The 24900-nt window shown below is 50.3% G+C and overlaps 1 protein-coding gene across 2 annotated transcripts in view; it reads right to left on the minus strand.

Annotated features, from left to right (window-relative positions):
- Positions 1 to 24900, minus strand: part of SCARA5 (scavenger receptor class A member 5) — a 98088-nt gene that overhangs the window by 39981 nt on the left and 33207 nt on the right. For both annotated transcript variants that reach the window (XM_045831733.1, XM_045831734.1), the window contains one exon: positions 933 to 1607. In XM_045831733.1, coding sequence (XP_045687689.1) covers positions 933 to 1607 — 675 coding nt within the window. The remainder of the gene's footprint in view (positions 1 to 932; positions 1608 to 24900) is intronic.

A 24900-nucleotide genomic window follows, 5' to 3' on the forward strand; every position in this document is an offset into this window, starting at 1 on the left:
TGTCTACTGTGAAGCTAAGGAGTTTGTAATGAATTCGGCAGAACTTGGGGGGTCCATGGTGAGTTCTGAGTGGGGGGAGGGAGTGATGCAGGAAAAGTGCATTTTCTTAAAGCTTCCTCCGACAGTGATGGGCAGGGCGGACAGAAGAAGAAAGGAGTGGGAGAGAGGTGGGGAGGAGCCAGTGACACGGGAATGGGAGACAGGGAGGCTGGTTCGAAAGGCTCTAATATTTGTAGGCCTTGAGCAAGGGTACAAATGGAGGCCTGTGCCTTTTTTGCCGTTATACGTAAGAGTTACAAATGAAGCTGACAATCTATTAAATTAAATATGTTATTTTAGCATGATAAATACAGGGTAGGGCAAAAGTAGGTTTCCAATTGTTCATATGGAAAATAATATAATACTTAATAAATAATATCATAACAAACTCTGTGTTTTGTGTGCTCTCGACTGGAAACCTACTCTTGCCCCACCTTGTGTTGCTCTATCACAGTCTGGAAGGCCAGGTTCAAACTTGGAATTCCAACTCCTTGTAGCTCTACCAGTGGAACACCATTTCCCTGGAGGGGTAATTTGCCCCCCCCAGCCTGAGTGCAGCCTGACCCTACCTCCCACCAACCCTTGGAGACTCCAGCTGGCACATCCAAGCTCTGACTACCCAGTTCCCCCACTGCCATGCTTGGCCATTGTCATGCCCTGGGGAGGGGACACTGAGTGCACTCTCTGAGGGTAGGGACGCACAGGGGCGTGTACAGGCCTGAAAATGGGCATAGGCCATTTGGGCAGAAATTTCCAGGGCCCGAAAGAGCAAGCTTTAATAAAGGAGGTGTGGGCTTCCAGTGTCAAGTCAGCCTGGGGAGGGCCTTCGGGGAGGGAGCACAGGGAAAAGTCCTGAACAGGAGGGGCCCAGGCAGACACTGCGGGCTCCCTACCTTTGGCGAGGGAGATGTTCCTCAGAGCGATGGAGTGCTCCCAGTCCTTGAGGCGCAGGTCCTCTGTGACGGTGTTGAGCATAGCCAGCTCCTGCTTGAGCTGCAGCTCCATGCCCATGTGCGCCAGGCGCATGCGGCGTGTGTCCTCGCTGGCGTTGCTCACCAGCACCTGCAGGTCTTGCAGCCGCGTGCTGTGAAGGGCCACGTCGTAGGACAGGCTGTAGTTGAGGCCCCGCAGCGCTCCGCCCACGTCTGCCAGCTCCTCGCCCAGGACGCCTACCCTGCGCGCCAGCCCGTCCAGCAGGCCCGCGTGGTGCCGAAGCAGCAGCTGGCTTTGGTTGCTCTCCACCTGCAGCTGGTAGAGCTCCAGCTGCGCGGAGTCGCTCTGCTGGCCCGTGCGATCCCGCAGCAGGGCCACCGCCTGCTCCGTCTGAACCGCCTGCGCCTGCAGCCCCCACAGTGCGCCCTCCAGCCGCTGCACCGCGCCCGCCAGCGCCAGCAGCGAGTCCGACTGGTTCTGGAGCGCGTCCTGCACCTTCCACACCTGCTCGCTCAGATCCACCTGCAGCGGAGCCTGCAGCAGCCGCAGTTGCAAGTCCCTGAAACTCTCGTTCAGCCGGTTCACATTGCGCGTCAGCACCTTCAGGTCATCTGGGGAGCTTCGGGGCCTCGACGCTGCGGATAAGGAAGGCGAGAAATGAGTGCCACTAGGGAGGTCCTTGGGTCCCAAGAGGCAGGCCTGCCAGAACATGGTATGCAATAGGCGCTCAATGAATGATGAATGAAGGGAAAGCAGAGGTAGCTATGGCTGAGCGCCTTAACAATAACCAAGCATTGTGCTAAGCCAGTGGTCCCCAAACTTGTCTGCCCTTTAGAATCACCTGGCCAGGTGTCCCACCTGCAGAAATTCTGATTTAATCGGTCTGGGTGTGACCCGTGCTTTGAAAAATTTATTTTTATTTTTAGTTTTTTTTTAAAGGTTTATTTATTTATTTTTAGAGCGGGAAAAGAGGGCAAAAGAGAGAGAGAAACATCAATGTGCGGTTGCTAGGGGCTGTGGCCTGCAACCCAGGCATGTGCCCTGGCTGGGAATTGAACCTGCAATACTTTGGTTCAATCCACTGAGCTACGCCAGCCAGGGCCTTTATTTTTTTTTAATTTTTATTTTTTTAAATTTTTTATTTTTTTTGCTTTGAAATTTTTAAAAGCCACAGATAATTCCAAGGTGCAGACTAGTTTGGGAACTGCTGGGAACCTCATATGTATGAGGTTGATCCACATGAAATGGTCATTTCTACACGTTGAAAATGGTCGAATATGAGCAGTTTCGTGAGGCTTGCCCTATGATACTGTGTGTTGCTATCCTCTCAAGTCAAGGGGGCAGGGACCATTATTGTCCTCTTTCATGGTCAGAGCTGTTAAAGTGGCTCGAGGGAGCCCAGCAAATCAGTCATGCGGAGCCAGATGACTTGCTGGCTCCAGAACCCGGTGCTTCCCCATGCGCCTGCCCCAGAGCTGCCCGCGGGAGCCCCACCTGCAGCAGACTCAGCCACGCTCTGGGCAACACTATTTTCCAGCCTCCTGCGTTGAGGGTCCCTTTCCTTCTTGCACACCTACTGTGCCAAGGGCTCCTCCAGATGGGTGCACGTTTTATATCGATACCCTCCCTTCTCTGCCTCCTCTGACCCTTCTTCCAGATCCCGTATGTCCCTCTTCAGGCAAACACCTCTCCTCAGTGACTTCCCACTCTTCCTTGTGGATCGGTTCCTTTCCCTGGTTATAAGCAGCTACCTCACAGTGCTGAGAGGAGGGACATGCACCTTAAGCATTAGAATCTGGCATTCGGGGGCTCCCGGAAGCTCATGGGCTGCGTGGACTCAGTCACACGAGTCCAGGTGTGCAGCAGATCTAGAGGGCTGGGATCTAGGGGCTGTGTTGTAATTCACCCATTCTCTCACTACTAGTTTTTTTTCTATCATGGAAAAAAAATGTGGCAATGTCTCCCTTCTTTTGAAATGTTTCCTAACAATAGATTCCCAGAAGTTGGATCTACCAAACAACTATCAAAGGATATAGACATTTTTAGGGCTCAAAAATTCCAGCCGAATCACTTCCCCAAAAGTTTTGCCTACACGATAGACGTTATATGTACATTATAGATTTTGAGTGTGCCAGTTTCAGTGAAATCTCGGTGCACTGAGTATTATAATTTTCATATTGTAATTTCACAGATATAAAATGTTGTTTTTGTAAGTGTATTTGCATTTTGGAAGTAGCCTTTTAAAGACAATGCATAAGCTCAAAGGAATGATCCAGACATTTTAGGTGCCTGTGCTAATCAGAACAGAAATTATCTTGAGGGGTGAGTACTCTTCAGGCATCAAGTCGTGCTGTTTGAGCCCAGAGCAGCCTCCCTTTTGGGGGATCACTTGCCTTGTCCACCCCAGAAATGGAGTCTCTCCTTCTAACAGCCACAGTACGCTCTCAGCCCACATGCCACACCACCCACCGTCTCCCCCATTTAATTTCTTCCAGATGTTCGCTGTTGTCAACAGGGAACAATTCCTTTCGAGTGCGACTCCCTTAATTCGTGTTTCTGCAGACAGTTCATTTATCTCCCTGCTGGTGCGTTTACTTTTCATGTGCTTTGATTATTCTTCGACTTTTATGCTTTCACAAAGAGGAAAATAAACCAGAGACTAACAGTACTGACTGGCGTTTCCAGAGTCCTCACTAGGTGCCAGGTCCTGTCCACACACTCCATCCCATAGCCGCCCTATGAGATAACTACTATTACCACCCTCCCATTCCAAATGAGTATACTGAGGCACGCAGAGGCTAGGTGGCTCACAAGGTCACACAGCCAGTAGGTGGAGGAGAGGGACCGAGCCGGGCAGTGTGGTTCCAGAGCTCCCAGCTCTCGGCCACCATGGGATATGCTGGAAGGGTAGGAGGCACAGAACCAACTTTTTGAGAGACACACAAACAACCAAGGAGCTAGGAAGGCAGTGAGTTCCATCATAAATTTGAGCTGGAGTCAGGCTGCTTGGTGGGAATCATGCAGAGATTCAAATGTGGATTCTGATTCAGTGTTAATTTCTGACTACTACTTAATGTGTCAATGTAGAATTTACAAGAATATATGACTAATGTACTAACGTTGGCCTCAGGCAATGCCCTGGGCTAGGTGGCTGGTACAAAGATTTCTTCCGCAGCCTCCTTATCTGCCCAGCATCCCCTTCTCACTCACACCCCGGTCCCGAGTCAGCTTCCCGTTCCATAATCGTTCTTTATGGTCGTGAGGAAAACAGCCATGTGTTGGCAAAGTCAAGGTGCCCCAGTGTGACCAACCAGAGAGGCCATCTTCCCCAGCATGCCAACAATGCCCACAGGCAGAAGACCCGAGTGTGCGTTGGGAGGAAGAGAGCAAAGAGTTCTGTTTGATGCTCAGTGACATAAACCTGGGGTGTTGCTGTTAACAGCCCTTCATATTTGTATACAAGTTCACATCTTTGGCCTCGCTTTTCAACATAACTAATCTCGGGAAGTAGGCAGGGCGGGCACGTATTCATAATCTCATTTAAGGGTGAAAACAGAGAAGTCTAGAGACAGCCATAGGCATAAAATAAGGATGAACTGGGTCATTCACCCCTCCATCCACACTCTGTCCTCTACATCTGCTGCTGGGACAGTCAGCCACACGCTGAACTCCAAAATCCATATGGCGAAGCAGGGCAGGGATGACTTGTTTAAGTGCCTACTGTGTGCCATACTCAGTCCTAGTCTCTTACTAGATGTCGCATCTTCCCAACCACCGTGCAAAGTGGAATTTCAAGGCCCATTTTCAGATGAAAGCACTTAGGCAGGCGGCGGAGCATGAAAGCAGACTGAGGCCACAGAGTATCCGAAGGCCCTGCTGGCCCCACATTTTCCCTCCCTTGCCAAAAATAGCACAGACAGACTCTCTCCCCCTTCCTTCCCAGGCAGGCGGCCCTGGGGGCAGGCACCAGCAGCTGCCATGCAGAGGCCCTGTACCAGTCTCAGAAGTGCAAGCGGGAGGGTCTTGTTCGAGGTTTGGGAGAGCATGAAGAAGTGGCACCTGAGGAGTGTCACAGAGGGGCCCACGGGAAGGCAGCGGCTGGAACCTTGCCACGTGCCTCACAGTTCTCGTGTGGTCCCCCCATGCCCTCAGGCAGACAGTATCACCAGTTGACAGAAGGAAAAAGGAAACTAGAGCAATTAACTAGCTCAAGGCCATCCTGCAAGAAGGAGGTGGACCCGTCTCGTTCTAGGTCCAGGCTTGTTTCGTTGCTTCCCGCAGGCCGGCGATGCTGCTTGGAGGAAGGAGAGCATCGGAACTCACAGAACATCACCCTGAGGGCAGAGCATGGGAACGGTGGGGCCAAAATGAGCCTGCAAAGCCAGCACGTCAACATAAACACTGAGAAAAAGACAGGGGGCTTTCTCTCACCGGTCTGCGAAACCGGGTGGACTTGACTGGGATCTGGACACATGTGACTTTCACAGAAAATTAATTAAAAAGTGGATCTTAATAGTCATTCAGAATTGCCTCATGAAGAGGTTAGCAGTACAGCTTTAGCCCTTAAGGTGATCACATTTTCATTAGGGTTCCCCTCACCCCAGATGGAGAACTCAGAGCTGGCCTCACGGGGTGTGACGCGCTGATCACAGGGCTTCACGCTCAAGGGGCCCTGGGCTTGGGCTTAACGTCCTGTTGTGTTTCTCCAGAAATTTTTGATACTTTTACATTTGAATTTGTGTTTTGTAAGTGAAGGGCTGAGGCAGGGGAAATGAAGCAGATGGGGGAGGGAAGGTATTAGGGGACATTCATAAGGACCAAGAGGAGGGTAGCAGATGCGTAAATTTGGGGCGAGCTTTTCTGTGCAAGCACCACATGCCCCGGGCTAGCTTGGCAGGATGTCCCGGATGAGCCTTTACAAACTGGACACTGGCCCCTTGGCCTGCAGCTCCGCCAGCCCAGCAAATGTACACAGCAGGGAGCCAGCTCCTTGGATCAGAAGGGGCTCCTTGAAAAAGAAACCAGGCAGACTCTGTCTTTGCACAGGTGGCCTGTGCTGTCCGATGCGCCGTCAGCCTGGAGACTCCCCCACCAGTGGCTCCCAAGGGCACCAGTTTTGCCTGCATTGGTATGACATCCTGAGTGCCCACCTGCAGTGCCTTTGCCAGTTCAGGGACCAGCAGGGCTCTCCAAGTGAGCGAGCACAGGTGGTCAACTAGGTCTTACAGGCAGGATCCAACACACAGGCAGAGGACCTGCCCCCTGAAACTGCCTCTGAAACGGTGGGGTGGTTGCAGCCCAGGTGCCTGTCCTTTACAAACAGGCCCTGTCTCTGGCGGGCATGTCAGTGAACAAAGCTGTGAACTGGAGAGTGGGCAGCGCGTGTGCTAGCTGGTGGCCAGCCGACAGCCATGACCCCAGTGGAAGAATGCCCCAAGGGCACCAGGTCTGTTACTTTTCCCAGGGGTGTGGCTCAATCCTCTATGCTCCTGGCACAAGTGTCCCTTTGGGGGGCCAGGCAGACAGAGTCTCCGATAATTCCCTGTGATTGTTGTGGAAAAGGGATCCAGGAGGAATTATAAGGCAAAAGGCTCCAGCTGAAGGGACTGACCCCAGGATTGCCATTTCAGAGGCTGGAGGATCTGCAATCATTCCCAACAATGTCAGGACACCCAGCATTTCAGTAGAGCGAATAAATCTAACAGGAAAGACACTAATTCTTTGTGAATTCACAAGTAGAATTAGGAACTTGCTGTTTAGACTAACATAGTGCCCAACACAGAACCTTGAACCCTGGTAGGTGGTCAATAAACAGGTGAGTAAGTGAATGATTGAAAATGGAAAGTGTTATGAGGCCCAGAAGTGCCCAAATCCCTTCTTGGCAATAGAAGAACTTGGACTAGCAGAGACTGACAGGCCAGCCCTTGGTCCCACCTCCCACTCTCTCAGCCCAGCTGTCACTCCAGCTGGGGCTACCGTGACCAACTGTGGGTGGGTACAACCTGGCAGCCCCTCACTTCATCCATACCACTCATCTCTTATGGTCTGCCCCAGGGCTTCTGGGACTTCTCAGGATTGCAGGACCCAGCCAGACCTCATTCATGCATGGCCTTGACCCTGACCTCTGTGGGCAGAAACTGGTGGAGGCATACACTCCATGGAAGACAGTTCTGCAGCTCTTAATACAAACGCCCTTGGAAGGTCCTGGCAGGACTGAACCCCAAGGCCACAGTGGAAGCCAGCTGAAGGACACGTCCTTGCTTTTGCTTTTCCTCCTTTCTGGTCTCCCCAGGCCCTGCTCCTGCTTCTCGGGATCACTTTTCACAGTAAACCACCAAGCACGTGCCTCGAGCTCTGACCTCCACAGAAATCCCAGGGTGTGACAAGAAGCATCCCTTCCTCCCCCAGCACAGAGGCTCGCTGTCTTCTCACCCTCCTTTGGAGCTTTGCTTCTTTACACCTTGATTTCCCATTGTCTTAAGAGACCACAGATAAGTTCGAATTTAGGATATTCATTTGTTTATCCATGCAATAAGTTATCCATACATGTGTGAGGTACCAACTCACGATGTGGGTCTGGTAGTGGTAAATACAGTTGGCCTTCTGTATCGCAGGGTGTCACACCCACAGATTCAACCAACTGTGGATCAAAAATATTGGGGGGAAAAATCCCAGAAAGTTCCAAAAAGCAACTTGAATTTGCCGTGCATGGAGCACTACACTGAATTCGCACAAATGAGGTGATGTGTAGGCGTGCCCTGCTGCAGCCTATGTACAGATATGGGCTATACACAAATGCTCTGCCACTTTATATGAGGGACTGGAGCATCTGAGGGGGTCCTGGAATCAATCCCCTGGGGATAATGAGGGTTGATTTCTAGAAAAGTCTAAAGAAGTTTCTTGCCTCCCCGTTTACTTTGGGAGAAAACTGCACACGCACACACATACACGAAGACCCTGTCTTAAGGCTCCTCTGTTTGAAAGTATTTCCAAATGTTTCTTGGGGAACAAACCAAAAACCACTAAACCCAACATTAAGATTATCTGAAGAAGTTGAATACAGTTAGTGCAATTAGTGACCATTCTTCAGTAGTCTGGGGACACGGCTTCTGCGTGTGTCTGTCCGATGCCTCTGTGAGCAGCGCAGAAAAGGAACCGGAAAGGACGGGAACTGGAGGAGGGAAGTGGGGCAGGGAGCTGTAGCCCCGGTGACAGAGGAGGGCCTTGGACAGGGCCACGCCTGGCAGGCCAGTGGGGAGGGACACACACAAGACACGGTGAGAAACGAGACTGTTGGGAATCTGCGGCCTCCTGGAGCTGGACGGTTGGCTAGTCTGAATTATGTTGGTGGGCTTCAGACTATAGAAGTGGTCTCTAGTTGCCTGGTTCCTGGCCCTGGGATGACTAAGGCATAGGTATATTGCCTCTTGGGGCCTGATAGAGGGGGCATGACCTCAAATTGAATATCACAGGCATGTTCCTGGCTGGACTGTTTGGTGTCTCGAAGAGGAAGAAGAGGAAGGCTCAGGTGCTTTTGAATGACATGGCATCCGGGGACATGAAGTCCTCAGACCGGTGGAACCGATATGCTATTGATGGCCAACAGCAGATGGAAGCTGGCAAGTGGATATTGTAGATGACAACATTGAAAGCAACATTCGTCGATGTGAATGCTCTGCCGAAGGCAAGAGGATTGCCTGTGCAAGGGGTGGGTGTGGCGTTTTGCATTTACAATCAGACTCTGAAGGAGACCCCTGGATTCCACATTAGTTAGCTCTGGTTTATCAAATTCTCCCCTGTACTTCAGACTCTCCACGTGCCTCATGCCACCAAACCCTCAAGATGACCTGGGAAGTAAGCATTATTATCCCTGTTTTAAAGAGCAGAAAGCTAAAGCTCAGAGAAACCAAGCAAATGTTTGAAGGTGTTATCGTTAAGAGGGCACCACGCCGGAACTGGGCCTGGGTGCTGGGATGCCAGCTCCAGTGTCTCCCCACCAGACCCTCCTCCTAGCTTCATGTCACAGTGGGAAAACAAACACACGTGCACCGTGAAAGCAAATGTTCTGAGGCTGTAATGGGGCATTGTAAACAAGATGTCTCCACGTGGTCATCCTAACACTGCTCCTGAAGTCACCCTGCCACGCTTCAGTGGGTCCTGCTGAGTTGGCCAGTTCCTAGAGACACCAAACAGTCCAGCTGGGAGCATGCCTATGATATTCAATTTGAGGTCATGCCCCCTCCATCAGGCCCCAAGAGGCAATACTCCTATGCCTTAGTCATCCCAGGGCCAGGAACCAGGTGACTAGAGACCAACTCTACAGTCTGAAGCCCACCAACATAATTCAGACTAGCCGGCCCTAAGTTGTTTACCACACTTTCCCCCTCCTTGCCTTTCTCCCACCAAGTCCAATAAAGGATGTGGCCTAAGGGCTCCCCTCACTCCCGTCTCCTGCCTCTGCCCTGCGTGGTGTGCCATCCTCCTGTCTCCAGGGCCTGTGAGGGACGCAATAAACTTTGTGTCCCGGAGCCCCTCCTCCATCTCCTCTGTGGCCACACTTGACTGACCATTTCATGAAAGAACACAAAACCGGTTCCTGCGTCCAGCTTTACAGAGGGGGCTTAGGGAGACTGAGCAGTTTGTTCAAGGCCACACTACCCGTGAGTGGCAAGTGCAGACTTAAACCCCAGAGCATCTGCTCTCTCCCAGAGCACAGTCTGTCCCTCTTGCTCCAGCAGGGGCCCACCAGCAGGAGGCTGGGATAGAGGGGCCCTCCCGCATCCCCCAGTATGCCTCCTGGCACAGTCACATGAGCCCACAGTCTAAAATCAGTGAGGGAGGCGAGCACGTCTCTCTCCTTCTATCTATTGGACACTTTGTTCTGCAAGCACTTGTTTTCAAACAGCTCAGTCTCAGCTCCCCAGAGTTTCCATGTGGCTTTGAGTTGGAGCGCTGTGAGCTCTCCCATTGGCCAATTTTCTCAGCTCCATCTTTCTTCACTTGTCGAGCCTGTCATAAAATATTCTAAGGAGGTTGGAAATTATTTTCACTAATAAACATGTAAAATATCTGGGCCAGACTTGCCAGGAATCTAGGCACTTATTGGGTTTCCTCTTCCAGGACACGAGGTTTGCAGCTCATGTGTCAAACCTCTCACACGGCTGTTCTTCAACGAGTGGGCCCGTGGGACCAGAAGATCATAGAGGCTTGGAGCCAAAGTTGGTCTTAGTTATCATTTACATCTCATTTGCAGATGGGGAAACAAACGCTGAAAAAAGTGAAAAATGTCCCAGGTCATCTAGAGAGTTTGGTGGCAGAACCAGGGCTATTGCTCATATCTCTTGAAACCCAGTTCCACTCTCTCTCTACCACACCACTCCACTGTCAGCGGAACCAGGATTAGGTGTCCATCTACCCACCCACCCATCCACCCCTCCATCCGTCCACCCAACCACCCATTCATCTGTCAATCTACCCACCTACCCTTCCACACAAATCATCACTAACAATAACACAAAAATCATCCCCACCCCAACAAGCAGAGTTTTTCCCGTTGAAAACACTGACACTAGGAGTGAGAGTTGCTTTGAGATGTTAACTGGTCTCTAGAGTATGCTGCATTATTAGGTTGGATGTCTTTAGTGTTGCAAATATTCAGTGTTGCAAAAGAGTAACGTGAAATCGTGCCAGTGATAGTCATCAATCACGTATGGTATTCTGTGGGTTCAGAAATGTTTCTACAAAAGGAAAAAATTTTGATAACAACTTTTAACATGCTGTAATAAAAACTGTATCTCATGTCTCCAGTTTTTCAAAAACAGCATCACATGAAGTGCAAAAGACTACATAAAGAAAATAGATTTTAGAATATCATAGACTCTGAGAATTCAATGGGTTCTTAGACATTGATTAGAAAGGGAGGAATAGTGAAGTTAGAGCCCTAAGGCTTGGGTTCAAGTCTTACCCACCGCTTAACTTGCTCCTCTTGGACAAGGAAATTCATCATTATGAGTCTCCCCCTTTTCATCTAAAAATAGAATTAAGAACATCTACCTCGGGTTGTTTTGAGGACTAAAAGGAAGAGTAACTGAGCACTTACTATGGACTGGGCACAGTTACATGCTTTAGGCAGGTGTTATCACATCTGAGGAAATCAAACATGTGGGAAGAAAGCCCCACATACGTTGCAGTGCCCTATTCAAATTCATACTGCTGGTATTCATGGAGATCCTCCCCTCAAGCTGCCTCCCCTCTCTTCATTGTCGGACTTGCTTGACTCACACTCATAAAGCTAACACTTCTGTAGAGTTTTACATTTTACACAGTGCTGTTACATACATTACCTAATTTTAAATTCTGGACCAGCATTTAATCCGTAGTTGTGCTGGATAAAGAACTGAGGGCAGAGAGAAGAAAGGGTTTTTACACCTCTAGCTAAGGGTGACGGCCAGGCCCTGAGACTCAGTCTGGCAGCTCTAAACCAAGAGTGTTCCACCCACCTTTACTCCTCATCTGCCTCGTGCTTGTGACTTTCTGGAAGCCTGAACACACAGCTCTTCCACCCCTTCACCCCCAGGGGCCCCCAGCCCTACTTTCCCTAGGGCATGAAAATGATTTGGTACTTTCCAAAGAGATCAAGAATGCTGACTCCTCTCTTTTCAACCACTGCCACTGAGTGCCTCAGCTGTCACCACAAGGGGACCTGCCCACTGTCTTCAATGGGCAGACTGACCCTATAACTTAACCGTCCCCATGAGCTGTCCTCTGGCTTTGCCCGAATCGCTCTTGTGCCTGGGGTCAGAGATGCTGGCAAATGCCCAGACCCTCTGGGCAGACAGCCTACTTCTGTGCTCATCAGTGACCAGCCCAGGGCAGCTGCAGCCACCTCCCTTCCTTGCTTTACCTCTTGGACCACACAGCCCTGCCAAAGACTTGTGCCATCCTGGCTCAGTCTCCTGCGGAACTGCCTTGAGTGAATTGCTGGGCTGGGGGAAAAAACATCCCCTTAGCTGCTCTTCAAAACCTTCTTCACGCCCCTCAGCGCCCGAGCCTGCTTTAGCCTCGCATTCTTAGCAGCAACTCTCTGCACCCACTTCTCCAAGAACACGGATGCCATGTAGCAGGAACTCCACGTCCTCTGCACCCCACGTCTGTCTGCATCCACGTTGTTTCCTCTAGGACCAGAGTGAGAAGCAAGCCCTTCACTTCTCGAGGTGACCTGCAGCCTCTGCGTCCCCTGCCGGCTCCGCAGGAAGGCCCGTGGTGGGGTAGAAGAAGGGTAAGGGACTCGTCAGTGACATGTGTGGCTGGTGGGGTGTTAAGGGGTTACCTCCTATACAGTACAGATTCCCAACAAGACAGTTATTTAAATATTGAAAGATAGATCCCCTTTCCTTGAGGTTTCAAGTCCCTTCACTACCCAAACCATTCTTCTTTAAATGTGTTTCAGCTTGTCCGCCTCCAGTGGTGAATGTTTAACAACTGGTTCAGCAGGACAAAACCTACGATCCCACTGCGCAGGGCTGGCCAGTCCCAGAGGCGTGAATACTCCCACTATGGCCTGTGTCAAACTGCCCACGTGACACCGCTAATGATGGGGTGGGACACGACGCACATCACTGGGGTGACTTCAGGCCTCTGGTGTTTGCCTCCATGCACAACTGCAGAGCTCAGAGAGGAAAGGAACACTGAAGAGGGCTAGAAGAAAACACCACTTTATGACCGGCTTGGGAATAACTGATTCAGGCCAAGAATTATCAGTAGATGCTAATACCATTGAGAGAAAGATCGTTGGAGAACAGCGCCTCTCTACACAGTATGACAGTGTGTCCCCCAGGTCACTTCTTCATTAGAAAGGGAACAGGAGGTACCTTCACAGTAAAGACCTCGACCAAGTAATCAAGTTTTACATCACCAGTCAAGGAACGAAGTGACACAGCATGCCTGCCCCTGATGTGATGCTCTGAGCAGAACTTACACAGTGTCTCTGCCAAGGATGTTTAACCTGTATCTAGTCATGCAAAAACAATTAAACTCAAATTAAGGGACATTCTACCAAGCACCTGTCCTGTGTTCTTCAAAAACATAGATGTCATGAAAAATAATGAACACTAGACATCATTCTAGATCAAAGAAGACGGAAGAGATGGGACAATGGAATACGCGACCCTGGATTACGTCCTGCATCAGGGCAAAGAAAGAACATTGCTGTAAAGGACATTACTGGAGCAACTGAAGAAAGTAAATTGTGGGCTATATATTTATAATTGTATTGTACCAACATTAAATTTCCTGAATTGAATAGCTCTAAGGGGTGATGTAAGAGAATGTTATTGTTCTAGGAAATACATACTAAACTACTTAGGGGTGAAGTTTGCAACTGACTCTCACATGGTTTCACAACAATAAGCACAGCAGTTACTGTGGGCTGCGGTGAGAGGGAGAGAGAGAGAGGCCAGCAAAATGTTAAAAATTGATGAATCAAGTGGAAGGGTATAAGGGTGATCATTATACAATGTTTTTGACTTCTTGGTAGGTTTAAACAATTTCAAAATGAGAACATTGTAAAAATAAAAGGCTACACTGAAGGGCTGTGGAGTTGTCTAGTCTGCATGGAGTCCAAAGGGCAGTCACCTCCATTAGCCTGCATGCCACACCTCTAGACCCCAAACTTGGCTTTCAAGTTGCTGTCGAGTGTATCTTCCCTAATGCTCAAGGAAAGGACTTCACATCCATTCATAGTAGATTCTCAGGTCAGGGCTCTTCCTCTGGATCTCAGCTCGTTTTGGCTTCTGGCTCTGCATTCCTGTGAACTGAATGCATACCTCTGTGAGCTGCAAAGCACATAAACGTGCTCTCTGGGATTAAACTGCATTTAACAAAGTTTATGATGCACACACAATGTGCAAAACAACAGATTGAGTACAAAAAAGTCAGCAATAACTGAAAACAATGTGATTGTTTATTGTAGGCTTTTGGAAACTATAAGAACGAGGTCTTATACGGTTCTTATAGTCACCTATAGTCAACGAGGTTCTTTGGTCACCTCATAGCACCCCCCGGTAGTGAGCATATAGTAGGTGCTTAAAAAATATGTGATTTGGCCTCACATCTGTAAGCAGGCAAAAGGCTTAAAGAGTCAGTTTCCTTGAGGTGATATAAGTAATAATCAAATGTATGAAAAATTGTATGAGATTATTAGCTATCAAAGAAATGCAAAATAAAACAAAATAAAATCTCTCTAAAAATAATGAGGTAACTGCTACATCATGCTGGCAAGATTATGGTGGAAACTAGTGTGTTTATACATTGCTGATGACAGTGTAAAATACTTTTGAAAAGCAATTTGGCAAGATGTATCAAGTATCATAAAAATGTCCGCATCTTCTGTTCAAGAATCTCACCCCTGGGAATTAACCCTGAGGAAATAATCCAGAAGAAGGGGAGCACAATAGCACAGAGATAAGAACTCATTGCCCTCTCATTTGTAGTAGTGAAAAACTGGAGCGTCATGAATGAAAAATCCAGGATAATTAAATCATGGTACATCAACTAGATGGACTTGGATGAAACCCTAAAAATGACAGCTATGAGGTCGGGTTTATAATGATGTGGGAAATGCATGTGCCAAAATATTAAGCAAATTGTACACAGAAAGGAAGATTAAAAAATGGGATTATTGAAAATAATTGATTTTTTAGACTATTGAAATTATGAGTGATGTTATGTTTCCTCTTGGTATTACTATGTTTGAGCAACATAAAGAACTTAAAATTATCATCTACTGAAAGGAGAAAAGGATAGTGTCACGGGCTAACTAGGGGTGTCCAACCTTTGGCATCTCTGGGCCACACTGGAAGAAGAGTTGTCTTGGGCCACACATTAAGTACATTATGACACATAATCACAAAAATGTCTCATATGTTTTAAGTCAACTTATGATTATGTGTTGGGCTGCATTCATAGCCATCCTGAGCTGTATGTGGCCTGTGGGCCGCAGGTTGGATACCCCTGGACTGTGTCCCTTACTCCCAAATTCCTATGTTGAAATTCCAATCCCGGTACCTTAGAATGTTAATTGTATCTGGAGATCAGGTCTTTAAAGAGATGATTAAGTTAAAATGAGGCTATCAGGGTGGATCCTAATACAACATGACCGGTGCCCTTACAAGAGAGGAAAAGACACTCGCAGAGAGACAATCCCACCGAGGACAGCGAGAGGGCGGCCATCTACATGCCTAGGAGGGAGCCTCAGGAGAAACCAAGCCTGCCAGCACCTTGATCTTGGACTTCCAGACTCCAGAATTACAAGAAAATAAATTTCTATGACTTAAGCCACCCAGTCTGTGGTATTTGATTATGGCAGCCCTAGAAAACCGACGCAGACTGTAACAGACAACCCGGCCAGGCAGGGCCAAGGGCCACCTCCAAGGATCTGACAACCAGAAGACTGGGCGCATGGGACGGGTCGTCATCAACACTCCTGTGTCCCCAGGACCACAGAGAATCGAAGGAGGCTCCTTTCGCCATCTTCAGCCCAGCGAGTGGAGTCCGGGAGTGGCTCTAAAACCTCCTGCAAATCAGGAGCACCTGAGTAACTCTGAGATTGGAGCCTGGACGTTCTGATTTAGAAATGGGGTGGGCCCTGGAATCTGCGTTTCTAATAACAGCTTTGCCCTGGTTTTGTTCCACTGGCATAGTTGTGCTGAGAGAGCTGCGGAATGACTGAGGTTCACGATCCCTTTAGCTTTCGGGTTTCTTCTTTATGCTCCCTTAACTTCTGTCTCTCCCAGCAAACAGAGGTCCCAGGTGGTCAGAATGTCATGTTCGACCTTCAGATCCAATCTGGCTTAAACATCCGAAGGGCAAGCAATCCACTTCGGGGCCTACACCCAAAACAGTTGAAAGCAAGGATTCAATGAGACAGTCTTCTGCCATGTTCACGGCCACTGTTCATGGCCCAAAAGGTGGAGGCAACCCCAGTGTGCGTTAATGCATGGATGGAGAAACAGAAAGTGGAAAGTATACACCAAGGAATATTATTCAGCCTTAAAAGGAAAGAAATCCTACCACACGCTACTATGTAGATGAACCTTGAGGACATTATGCCAGGTGAAATAAGCAATCACAAAGGACAAATACTGTATGAGCGTCCTAGAGCGTCAGAGAGACAGGAAGCAGTGCTGTAGTTTCTGGGGGCTCGGGGTGGGTGGGGAACATGGAGTTAGTGTTTAAAGGGTACAGTGTACCCTTTGGGAAGATGGAAAGAGTCCTGGAGGTGGATGGTGGTACAATTCGCACAACAATGTGAATGCCCTTAACACTCCTGAGGTGTGTGCTTAAAGACGGTTGCTGTGGTGTAAGTTTTATGTTATTCTATTTTACCACAATTCAAAACATTTCTAAAGGGGAATTAAGAGAAGGGCCGGGATGGGGTGGGGCAGGAAGATGCACTAAGCCTCAGCTGGGTCTGGGGACTCACCCCCCCGGGGTGAGGGTGGGACTGAGGGGAGAGAGAGCCTGGCTGGGTCCAGGCGCTGCAGACGAGCGTTACTCAGGCTCTGCCCAGTCCCACCCAAGGCCGGATGATATACAGGCCGCCTGGGAGCCACTTGATGCAGGCCCAGCTCAGCTTTCATAACTGAAGTTTGGGGCCTGGCCTGGGGCCTGGGCTGGGATCTTCTTTCCCTTCCCTCGTCTGCTCTGCCCTCAACTATAAAGGTGGGAGCCCGGGGCTGGCCCAGCTCCCTGGGACGGCCCGACTTTCAGTCCACGGGGAGGAAGAGTTCAGCCTGGGGCCCGAGTGCTTGGGGTCTGTGTCCTGGGCACATGAGAGCTCTTAACACAGCCCATTCCTCCGGGGTTTGGGGGTAACGTTCCCAAGTCCCGCTCTGAGGAGGGAAAACAAACAGCTGAGCGCAGGCGGCTCCAGCTGTGGGACACTTTCCAAGACTGAGAGAAAAAAAATTATTGCAGCCCCAAACCCCTAGTTAAGTCGAAAGCACTGGCTGTTGAAAGGAATGGCAACTTCTCCATAACCTGCAGTTTTATCTAGAAAATTTAAAACTCCATCCTTGAGAGTTCGTTTTACTTTGTAGTTGCAGTATTACAGTCCTTTGTAAATGTGGTATTAGAGTCCTTTGTAAATGTGGTATTGGAGTCCTTTGCAAATGTGGTGTTCCAGTTGTTTGTAAATGTGGTGTCACAGCCCTTTCTGTAGGTCTGTTTGTGTAACACGGGCTGTAATGGCAAACATCATAAAACCCCACATGGCCAGGCCGTGTGAACCGGCACAAATGGGTGGGACAGAGAATAGGCTCAAAACTAGTCTTCTTTGTGGAAAACCACCCTCCCGCCCCCTCACCACCAGGTGCCTCAGCTTCCTATCGACTTCTTGCCCAGAGGCCATGCAGTTTGGAGGACGGGACAGTGAGCTCGGGCAGACCCCACCCCAGGCCTGCTCTGGTCACGTGTGAACCTGCCTGGCCCAAAGCTCTAGTTCCCAGCCGATCTGCATTTCTCACCCCCACCACCCCCGCCCCTGCCCCCGTGGGGCCGGGTGGAGACCCTGTGTGAGTGGTGGGCATCTGTGGAATGAGCTTGACGAGGAAACCAGACTCTGAGTGCAGCTCAGCCCCACACTGCCAAGTGCCATCTACATTTAACGAGGACCTGCCCACCTGTGAGGACTCTCCGTCTCCCTGGGCCTCCCTGTCCTCATCTACAATGGGGCTGATGATGTCTCCCCCATGGCATGGTGTGAGGATCAAGTGGAATGACGATGTGAAATGCTACACTACTCTGATGTCACCGTGCCACTGGTGGTGAGGGTGGGAGGGTAGAGGCCTTGGGCATGCACTACGGACAGGGCAGCGCAGAAACCAGGCCGCAACTGCCCGTGATAAGTCAGACTGTGAAGGAGGCAAGAAGAGTGCGGGTGAGCAGTGACACAAAACTCACCCCTGACTGGCCTCCTTGGGCCTTAACCACGCCCCATAAGAGAGCATTTCCCTGTGGAAACTGTGACAGTCAGGGAGACTGGAACTGGATGGGAAACCCCCTCTGCAGCCTCCACTACAGGTGGCCTGGGCAAGGATGGGCTGGTGGACACGGGTGTGGCCCCCAAGAGGAGGTGGGGGCTGCAGTGGGTGGGACACCGCCCCTGCCCCAGGGAAAAGGTGCCCTGCAGGAAGTACGGGAGCCGCAGTGAGCTGGCCAGGCTGCTGGGACCCCTGTGTGGGAACAAGCAAGCTGGGCCGGGGCAGGTCTGAGGGAGCCAACAAGGGTCCTGAGCTAGAAGTTTTCAGAGCTGATGGGACTTTGAAGGCCTCATCCAATAACTGTCAACCTGGGGTCCCTGATATAATCTCTCAAGAGCCCCAAAGTAGACATGGGTTTTCCAAGTGGAACAACTGATAACCACCGATGTGCCAAAGAGCAGTTCCCAAGACTCTTACACAGCCAGCGACAGTGCTGGGACCTTGAGCTAACGGCTGGACCGCCAGTGCGGTGACCCGTCCTCCCTGGTGCAGGTGCTGACTTGCACACGGCCACAGGGAAAGTCAGGAGAGAGGCCAGTCTAGAATGTGAGCGCGTCCCACTGAGCGGCCAGAGGGCTGCACTCTCGTGGGGGACCTGGGAGCAAAGGACGCCAGACCCTCCCTCTTTCCACGGGGGTAGGGTGGTGGTGGTGGTGGTCTATTACTCCTATTACAAATGTTCTGTATGTTATGATGCCTTGACAACTTAAACAGATCTTCTTGGCTGGGGAGAAGCTGGCCCTCCCTGGGATAGCCAATGCTTAGGGATAGCAGAGAACCCCAGTTTGCCTTCGAAGATGCAAACCAGCCAACACAGAGCTGCACCTTCTCTATCCGTCCGGCCTGTGTACCCAGCAGGCAAGTTTTCTCTGTCCTGACCACCCCTGGGCCAGGTACCAGAGACCACCCCAGCAGCTCAAAGCCCACCGAAATTCCTCAGACTAGCCAGTCCTGAACTGGTTGCTCTGCACTGTCCTGTAGAAACCCCACTAACGGGTGTGGCCTAGGCACTGCCCTCATCCCAGGCCTGCTGCCTCTCGGCCACCCTGGTGCTTCGCCTGTGTGGCGTGCCATCCTCCTGTCTCTAGGACCTGTGGGAACAACACGTTTTATTCACCTGAGCCGCTCCTCTTTCCTCCTGAGGCAGCACCTGACTAAGCCTATCTTGAAAAAATGCAAAACAGGGAGCTTTCCTAAGATGCAGCAGAAGATGAGGCCCACAATGCTTCCTTCCTTTCACGCTTTGCCCAGAGAGGACTTCAAGTGTACTTTCATGCCCGGGCACACCAGAGCACATGCGCATAGTGTTCCCCATTGAATTCATGTCTACGGAGAACTGGTGAATGCGGGCCTGTTCAGAGAGAGGGTCTTTGCAGATGTAATTGAATTAAATTAGGTTCACGCTGGACTAGGGTGGGCCATTTGCGACAACATGATGCACCTTGAGGACATTAGGTCAGTGCAGTAAGCCAGACACAGGAGGACAGATCCTGTACAAGTTCATGTATGTGTAGGCTCTAAAAGGTCAAACTCATAAAATCAGAAAGTAGAATGATAGTTTCCAGGGGCAACAGGGAGGGACAAGTGGGGAGACGCTGGTCAAGGGTACAAAGTTGCAATCATTCAAGATGAAGAAGTTCTGGAGATCTCCAGCCTGGTGACAATCATTAACAATACCATCCACAGCAGACCACCTATGCGATGGTGGTCCCAGAAGATGACAAGAGAGCTGTAAAATTTCCATGGCCTAGTGACAGACATCACACTGTCCCAGTGTAACACATTCCTCGTGTGTTTGTGGTGATGCTGGTGCAAAGAAACCCGCTGCACTGCCAGCCGTGTCAAAGCGTAGCACCTATGTGTGGTGCCAGCGGGGCACCATGCTACACTCATCAGGGGTCACTTCTCAAATTATATAAATGTCTAGCCACTCTGCTGTGCACCTGAAACTGATATAAAATAATATTGAATGTCAAGTGTCATTGAAAAAATTAAATAACTGGAAAAATTTCAAAACAAAACAAAAGTATAGCACGTGTCATTATGTACAGCACATAAACTTGATAATGGTAATAAAGGACCACCTTACGGAACGTCGTCACTACTTTATGTAATTACTAGACTATACCGTCATCATTATTTTAGTGTTCTCTTTCTGCGTACAGGCTATCGCATCTAACCTAGGCGTGCGGGGAGCTGCCCCACCCAGGTCTGTGTCCGGGCGCTCTATGACGTTCGCACAATGAAAGTACCGAACGATGCATTTCTCAGAACGCATCCCTGTCGGAGAGCGGCGCACAGCTGTGCTGCATTCTGTGCTTGAAGTCTGCGGAGAGAGTAGACCTGACACGTTCTCACCACACACGCGTGCACACACAAATGGTGACATGTGATGTCCCGGTTATGTTAATTACTTTGATTGTAGTGACCATTTCACACTGTAGATATATCTCAAAACATCACATGGTACACCAAAAATATGCACAATTTTTACTTGTCAATTGTACCTCAGTAAAGCTGGGAGGAGACAGCTAAAAGGAAAACAGTTTAAAGGCAAACTTGGAGCATTCAACTTACTCTTTTAACTCCTAAATAATGACTTTCTTCCCAAAGAAGGTAGACGTTATTTTTTTTTAAATCAGCAAAGCAGTGAACTTCAAGAACCAAGGCAGGCACCAGCAAGCATGTGCCTGAGCTTGAGTGACATCTGGGTCCCCTGGGGAAGGTGCACAGGAAGACAGGCCTTCCTGGGGCATCAGGGCTTTGGGGGCACCTGGAGCCTTGAATACAGGTTCCCGTTTGGCCAGAGAAGCGTGGGAAACCCTGAGCAGGGCACGTCCCCGTCCTGGGCCTCGGTTTCATCGACAACAGGTGAGGTCAGGACTAACCCTTCCCGCCTCTGATTTTGTCATCCCACCTCTCCCTTGCTGGGCGCCCTTGGGGCTCTTGCCCAGCTTCTCCTGTCTACGGCAGGAGTGTTCTCTAGGCCCAGGCTCCAGGGAGCCTCCACTGGCAGCATCCGGAACCAGGTGAGGGCAGCGCACACACGCCCGGGGAGGGAGTGAGGGGACCTGCTGGCCCAACTGAGAGTGTGCTGGTGGCACTAGGACAGTCACACCTCATAGGGTGTTCTCAGCATTACCCAAGGGTGCCCATGGCTTTTTAAAAGGGTGGATTTATTAAAACACCAACCAATGGGAAAATTGACCACAGTTGTTTTCCTTTCTCCGAGGCCCCTCCCACCTTTCCCCCGTGGGTCTGCCTGCATCCGCGTGCGTGACTGCTCTCAGAGTGCCTACATACAGCCGGGCAGCACCTTCCTGCCCTCGTCACAGCTCCATACACATTCCCCCGTGTCTTTCGGAAAGGCTGTGTAATATTCCTGGGTGTTGATTGACCATGATCTAGCTAAATGACCCCCTAAGGTTGGACATTTATGGGCTTTCCAGCTTTGCGTGACTGTGAAAAATGTTAAGAGTTCTGTACACAGGATGTCTTCCTCCTTTGTAATCATTCCCTTGAGGCCAGTGGAGTAGGATTTTTGAGCTCAAGGGTATAAAGGGCTTTTATAGACACCGAAAGGCCATGGACTTCCTCAAGGCAATCTGCTTGTTTATTTCTGCTCAGTGGCCACAGCTAATGGTCAGGGGACCAGGGTTAATGGGTAGGAGACTCCTTTCCCTGACTCCTCCCGGAAAGATGCAGTTTTTCCAAAACTCTGGCAGATAACATGCTTCACCGAGGACAATTGGCCGGATCCCACTGTCGTTAACAACAGCAAGAAGAAGAAACAAAGCGCTCTGCAGAACGAAACCCTCCCACAGTGAGTCAGCATAGCCAGGACTCTGTGGTTCCCCCGTTTCCCACCCTGGGAACTGGCACCATCGCCTCCAACAGGCCACTTTGGGACACCCGCCCATGTCCCTGCAGGTGCTAAGTCGGGGAGGGGCTCCAAAGCTCACTCATATGGATAGAATCTCTGCAACATGGGGTGGGGGCCTGCTGGCTCCAGGTAGCCCCACCGGCCCCAACCAGCTGACAGCTGAGCTCGCATCGATGTTCTCCTCGGAGAGAAGCCTGGTGCGGGACCTTCGGGAGAGGCCGCTCATGTCCCCTGAGCTGGAGCAGAGGCCGGGCCCACATCTCTTCTGGGACTTCCTGCGGAGGGGAGGCTATGGATTGGGAACCGCACCAGCAGGGTGAGACGGGAATAGAGGAAGTGCTCATGCCTGGTCCCTGTCCTAATTCCCGCCTCCCTTGGATTGCTCCATAGAGGACCCAGGAAACGTGGGGCTCTCTCGAAGGAGCTCAGAGAGGGCAGGAGCTCAGAGAGGGCAGGAGCCCAGGGGATGCCTGCCGGCCATCAGGCCACACTGGGCTGCCAGCTGGAAGGGCAGTTGGGGCCAATAAGACTTGGGTGTTCTATCTCTGAGGGACTTCTCAGAGATGGAAGGCACAGGGACATTATCCTAACAAGACCATATGCCTGGAGGCCACAGCAGTGGAACTGCCCACCGTCACCGGCACCCCCCGCCCCCGCCCCAGAGACTGGCTGTTCACATGAGCAGCTCTCAGCCTTGGGTTCCTCCTGAGCCCTTGCACCACATATGGCAGGCATGCTTCCACTAGAAGGTTATTCACCATTTATCTGAAATTCAACTTGACCAGGGCAGCCTGTATTTTTATTGGCTCACTGTGGCCACCCCTACACAGGAGAGGCAACTGGAGGGGCCCAGGCGACAGACGATGGAGCCCGGTAGGGCTTGCTGCCGAAGCAAACATGGGCGGCAGGTGAGACAAAGTTAGGAGGGTTCCTTGGTCCTTGGTTAATACAACCGAGTGGACTGTGGTGTCATTTACAGAGATGGAGGAAAATAGGGGAGGGGAAATCAAGAGTTCTATTGGTAGTTGAACACGTTGGCCTGGAATTCAGGGCAAAAGTCCGAGGTGAAATGATGGAATTTGATGAAGGTCACCAGGAACACAGTTCAATTAAAGAAGAGAAAGAGACCAAGGACTGAACTCCTAGTTACTCATAGATTTAGAGGTGAAGTGGGTTGGGGTGAGGCAGCAAAGAAGACTCAGCCATTGCTCCCCTGAATCACGGTACATCAGAATGCCTCAGAACACTCTAGTACCTCCACTTTGAGATTTACAGAGAAACATTTGTTGAGCCCCTGGTATGAGACAGGCATCGTGCAAGGCACTCTATCTGCTATCTCACTGAACTGTTACAATACCAAGAAGTGACCATTATGATCCCCATTTTAATATCGTTTTTTTAAAAAATGAGGCTTAAATAATTTCCCCAGATCTCAACTTGTAAATGAACAAGCTGACATTTGAACTCAGGTTTGCCTGGTCCCCAAATGTCTGTTCTTTCCTCTGCACTGTGTCTGACAGCTTACTTTCTGCATATCTGCTCTCTAGTTGGGGCAGTCCTCACGGTAGGGGCCTCTCCTCGTCGCTCCTACTGTCTCGCTGTGTCAGGCCCCTGGTTGGGGGCAGTCCAGGCACAATGCCTGTGGGAGGGTCGCAGAAATTCCAAGAGTGTATAACTTCTCTTATCTCAAAGGGCAGAGGACAAGAGCTTATCAGTAGCTCAGCTGCAACCCCAGTCCAAACTTGAAACCACCCGTTAGTGACAAAATGTACTTGATAACTTTGCCCACGCAGCAGAAGGTAGAACTGGAATGCAGAAGGAAAGGTAGGTTTGGAAGGTACAAGGACTGAGCCACGAGGGGGGAAATACAAGCTACAGAAGGAGAAAGAGACTAACTTTAGCCCACTCCCATCTTGTGTGTGTGTGTTTGGCTTAAATAAGAAAGCCCTTTTCTTAGCAAAATCTGGCTGCTGTGTCCACAGGGCCCCCAAAGTTCCCTCCCATCCTGGCTCCTGGGGTGGAAACTGAGGCAACTGACAAGTCCCTCTTGTTTCCCGGGTAGCGTGGTTAGACAAGGGCTGGGTTGTGGTGTGGCTGGTGGAGGTCATGCTCAGTCACAGCCACCTAACAACACCGATGATCCTCAACTGCGTGCCAGGGATGCTGTCGGCAGTGGATGAATGAACTTAATCCTCACCGCACTGCTTCAAGGGGGAGTGTTTCTACTAAGGCTCATGTAGCCTGAATGACTCACCCAAGGTCACGCAATCAGTGGCAAAGCCAAGGGTCGGACCCTGGCAGTCTGACAGTGCCCATTCACTTCGCCCCTGGGCACTAGATGCTGTTTCCAATGGGAGCCTGGGCTAAGGGAAGCCCCGGCTGCGGGACCCGAACCGGCAGCCCCGCGGAGCCTGTTTCCTCACCCTCATGCGGGAGCTCTTTCCTGGATTCCTTCGGTTGCTGGGAGAATTCGATGATGTAATGTATGTGAAAATTCTTCGAGAACTCTGAATCTCAAGCCAGAGGTAAAAGATAAAGGGCTAATTAATGGTCAACATAAGCCTAGTGGAGGGGAGGGGGTTGGCAAACATTTGCTGTGAAGGGCCAGGGAATAGCTAATTTCAGCTCTGCAGATCATACGGTCTCTGCTGTAACTACTCAACTCTGCCACTGTAGCACAAAAGCAGCCACAGACAACACATAAATGAATGAGCATGGCTGTGTGCCAATAAAGCTTTATTGACAAAAACAGGCAGTGGCCAGATTTGACCCTGTGTCTACAGGAAGGATTCCAGCAGGTGTTAGCTGAGGCTGGGCCTCTGACCTGTCCTATCTAATTATTGTAACTATTTGACTGGAGACTCAGAGAGCTTATTGTCAAGTTTGCAGGTGAGCTCCCCCCCCCACCCCATGCCCATTTTTCTTACCTGGGGTGTGGTTGGAGGCATCCATCCCAGTCAGAGAGACAGGGCAGTGGAATCTTTTGTGGAGAACTCAAGGTGTCAA

Source organism: Phyllostomus hastatus, unplaced genomic scaffold (assembly GCF_019186645.2).
Source record: "Phyllostomus hastatus isolate PE091 unplaced genomic scaffold, TTU_PhHast_1.1 phas_contig_159, whole genome shotgun sequence".
In the NCBI taxonomy this organism is placed as follows: domain Eukaryota; kingdom Metazoa; phylum Chordata; class Mammalia; order Chiroptera; family Phyllostomidae; genus Phyllostomus; species Phyllostomus hastatus.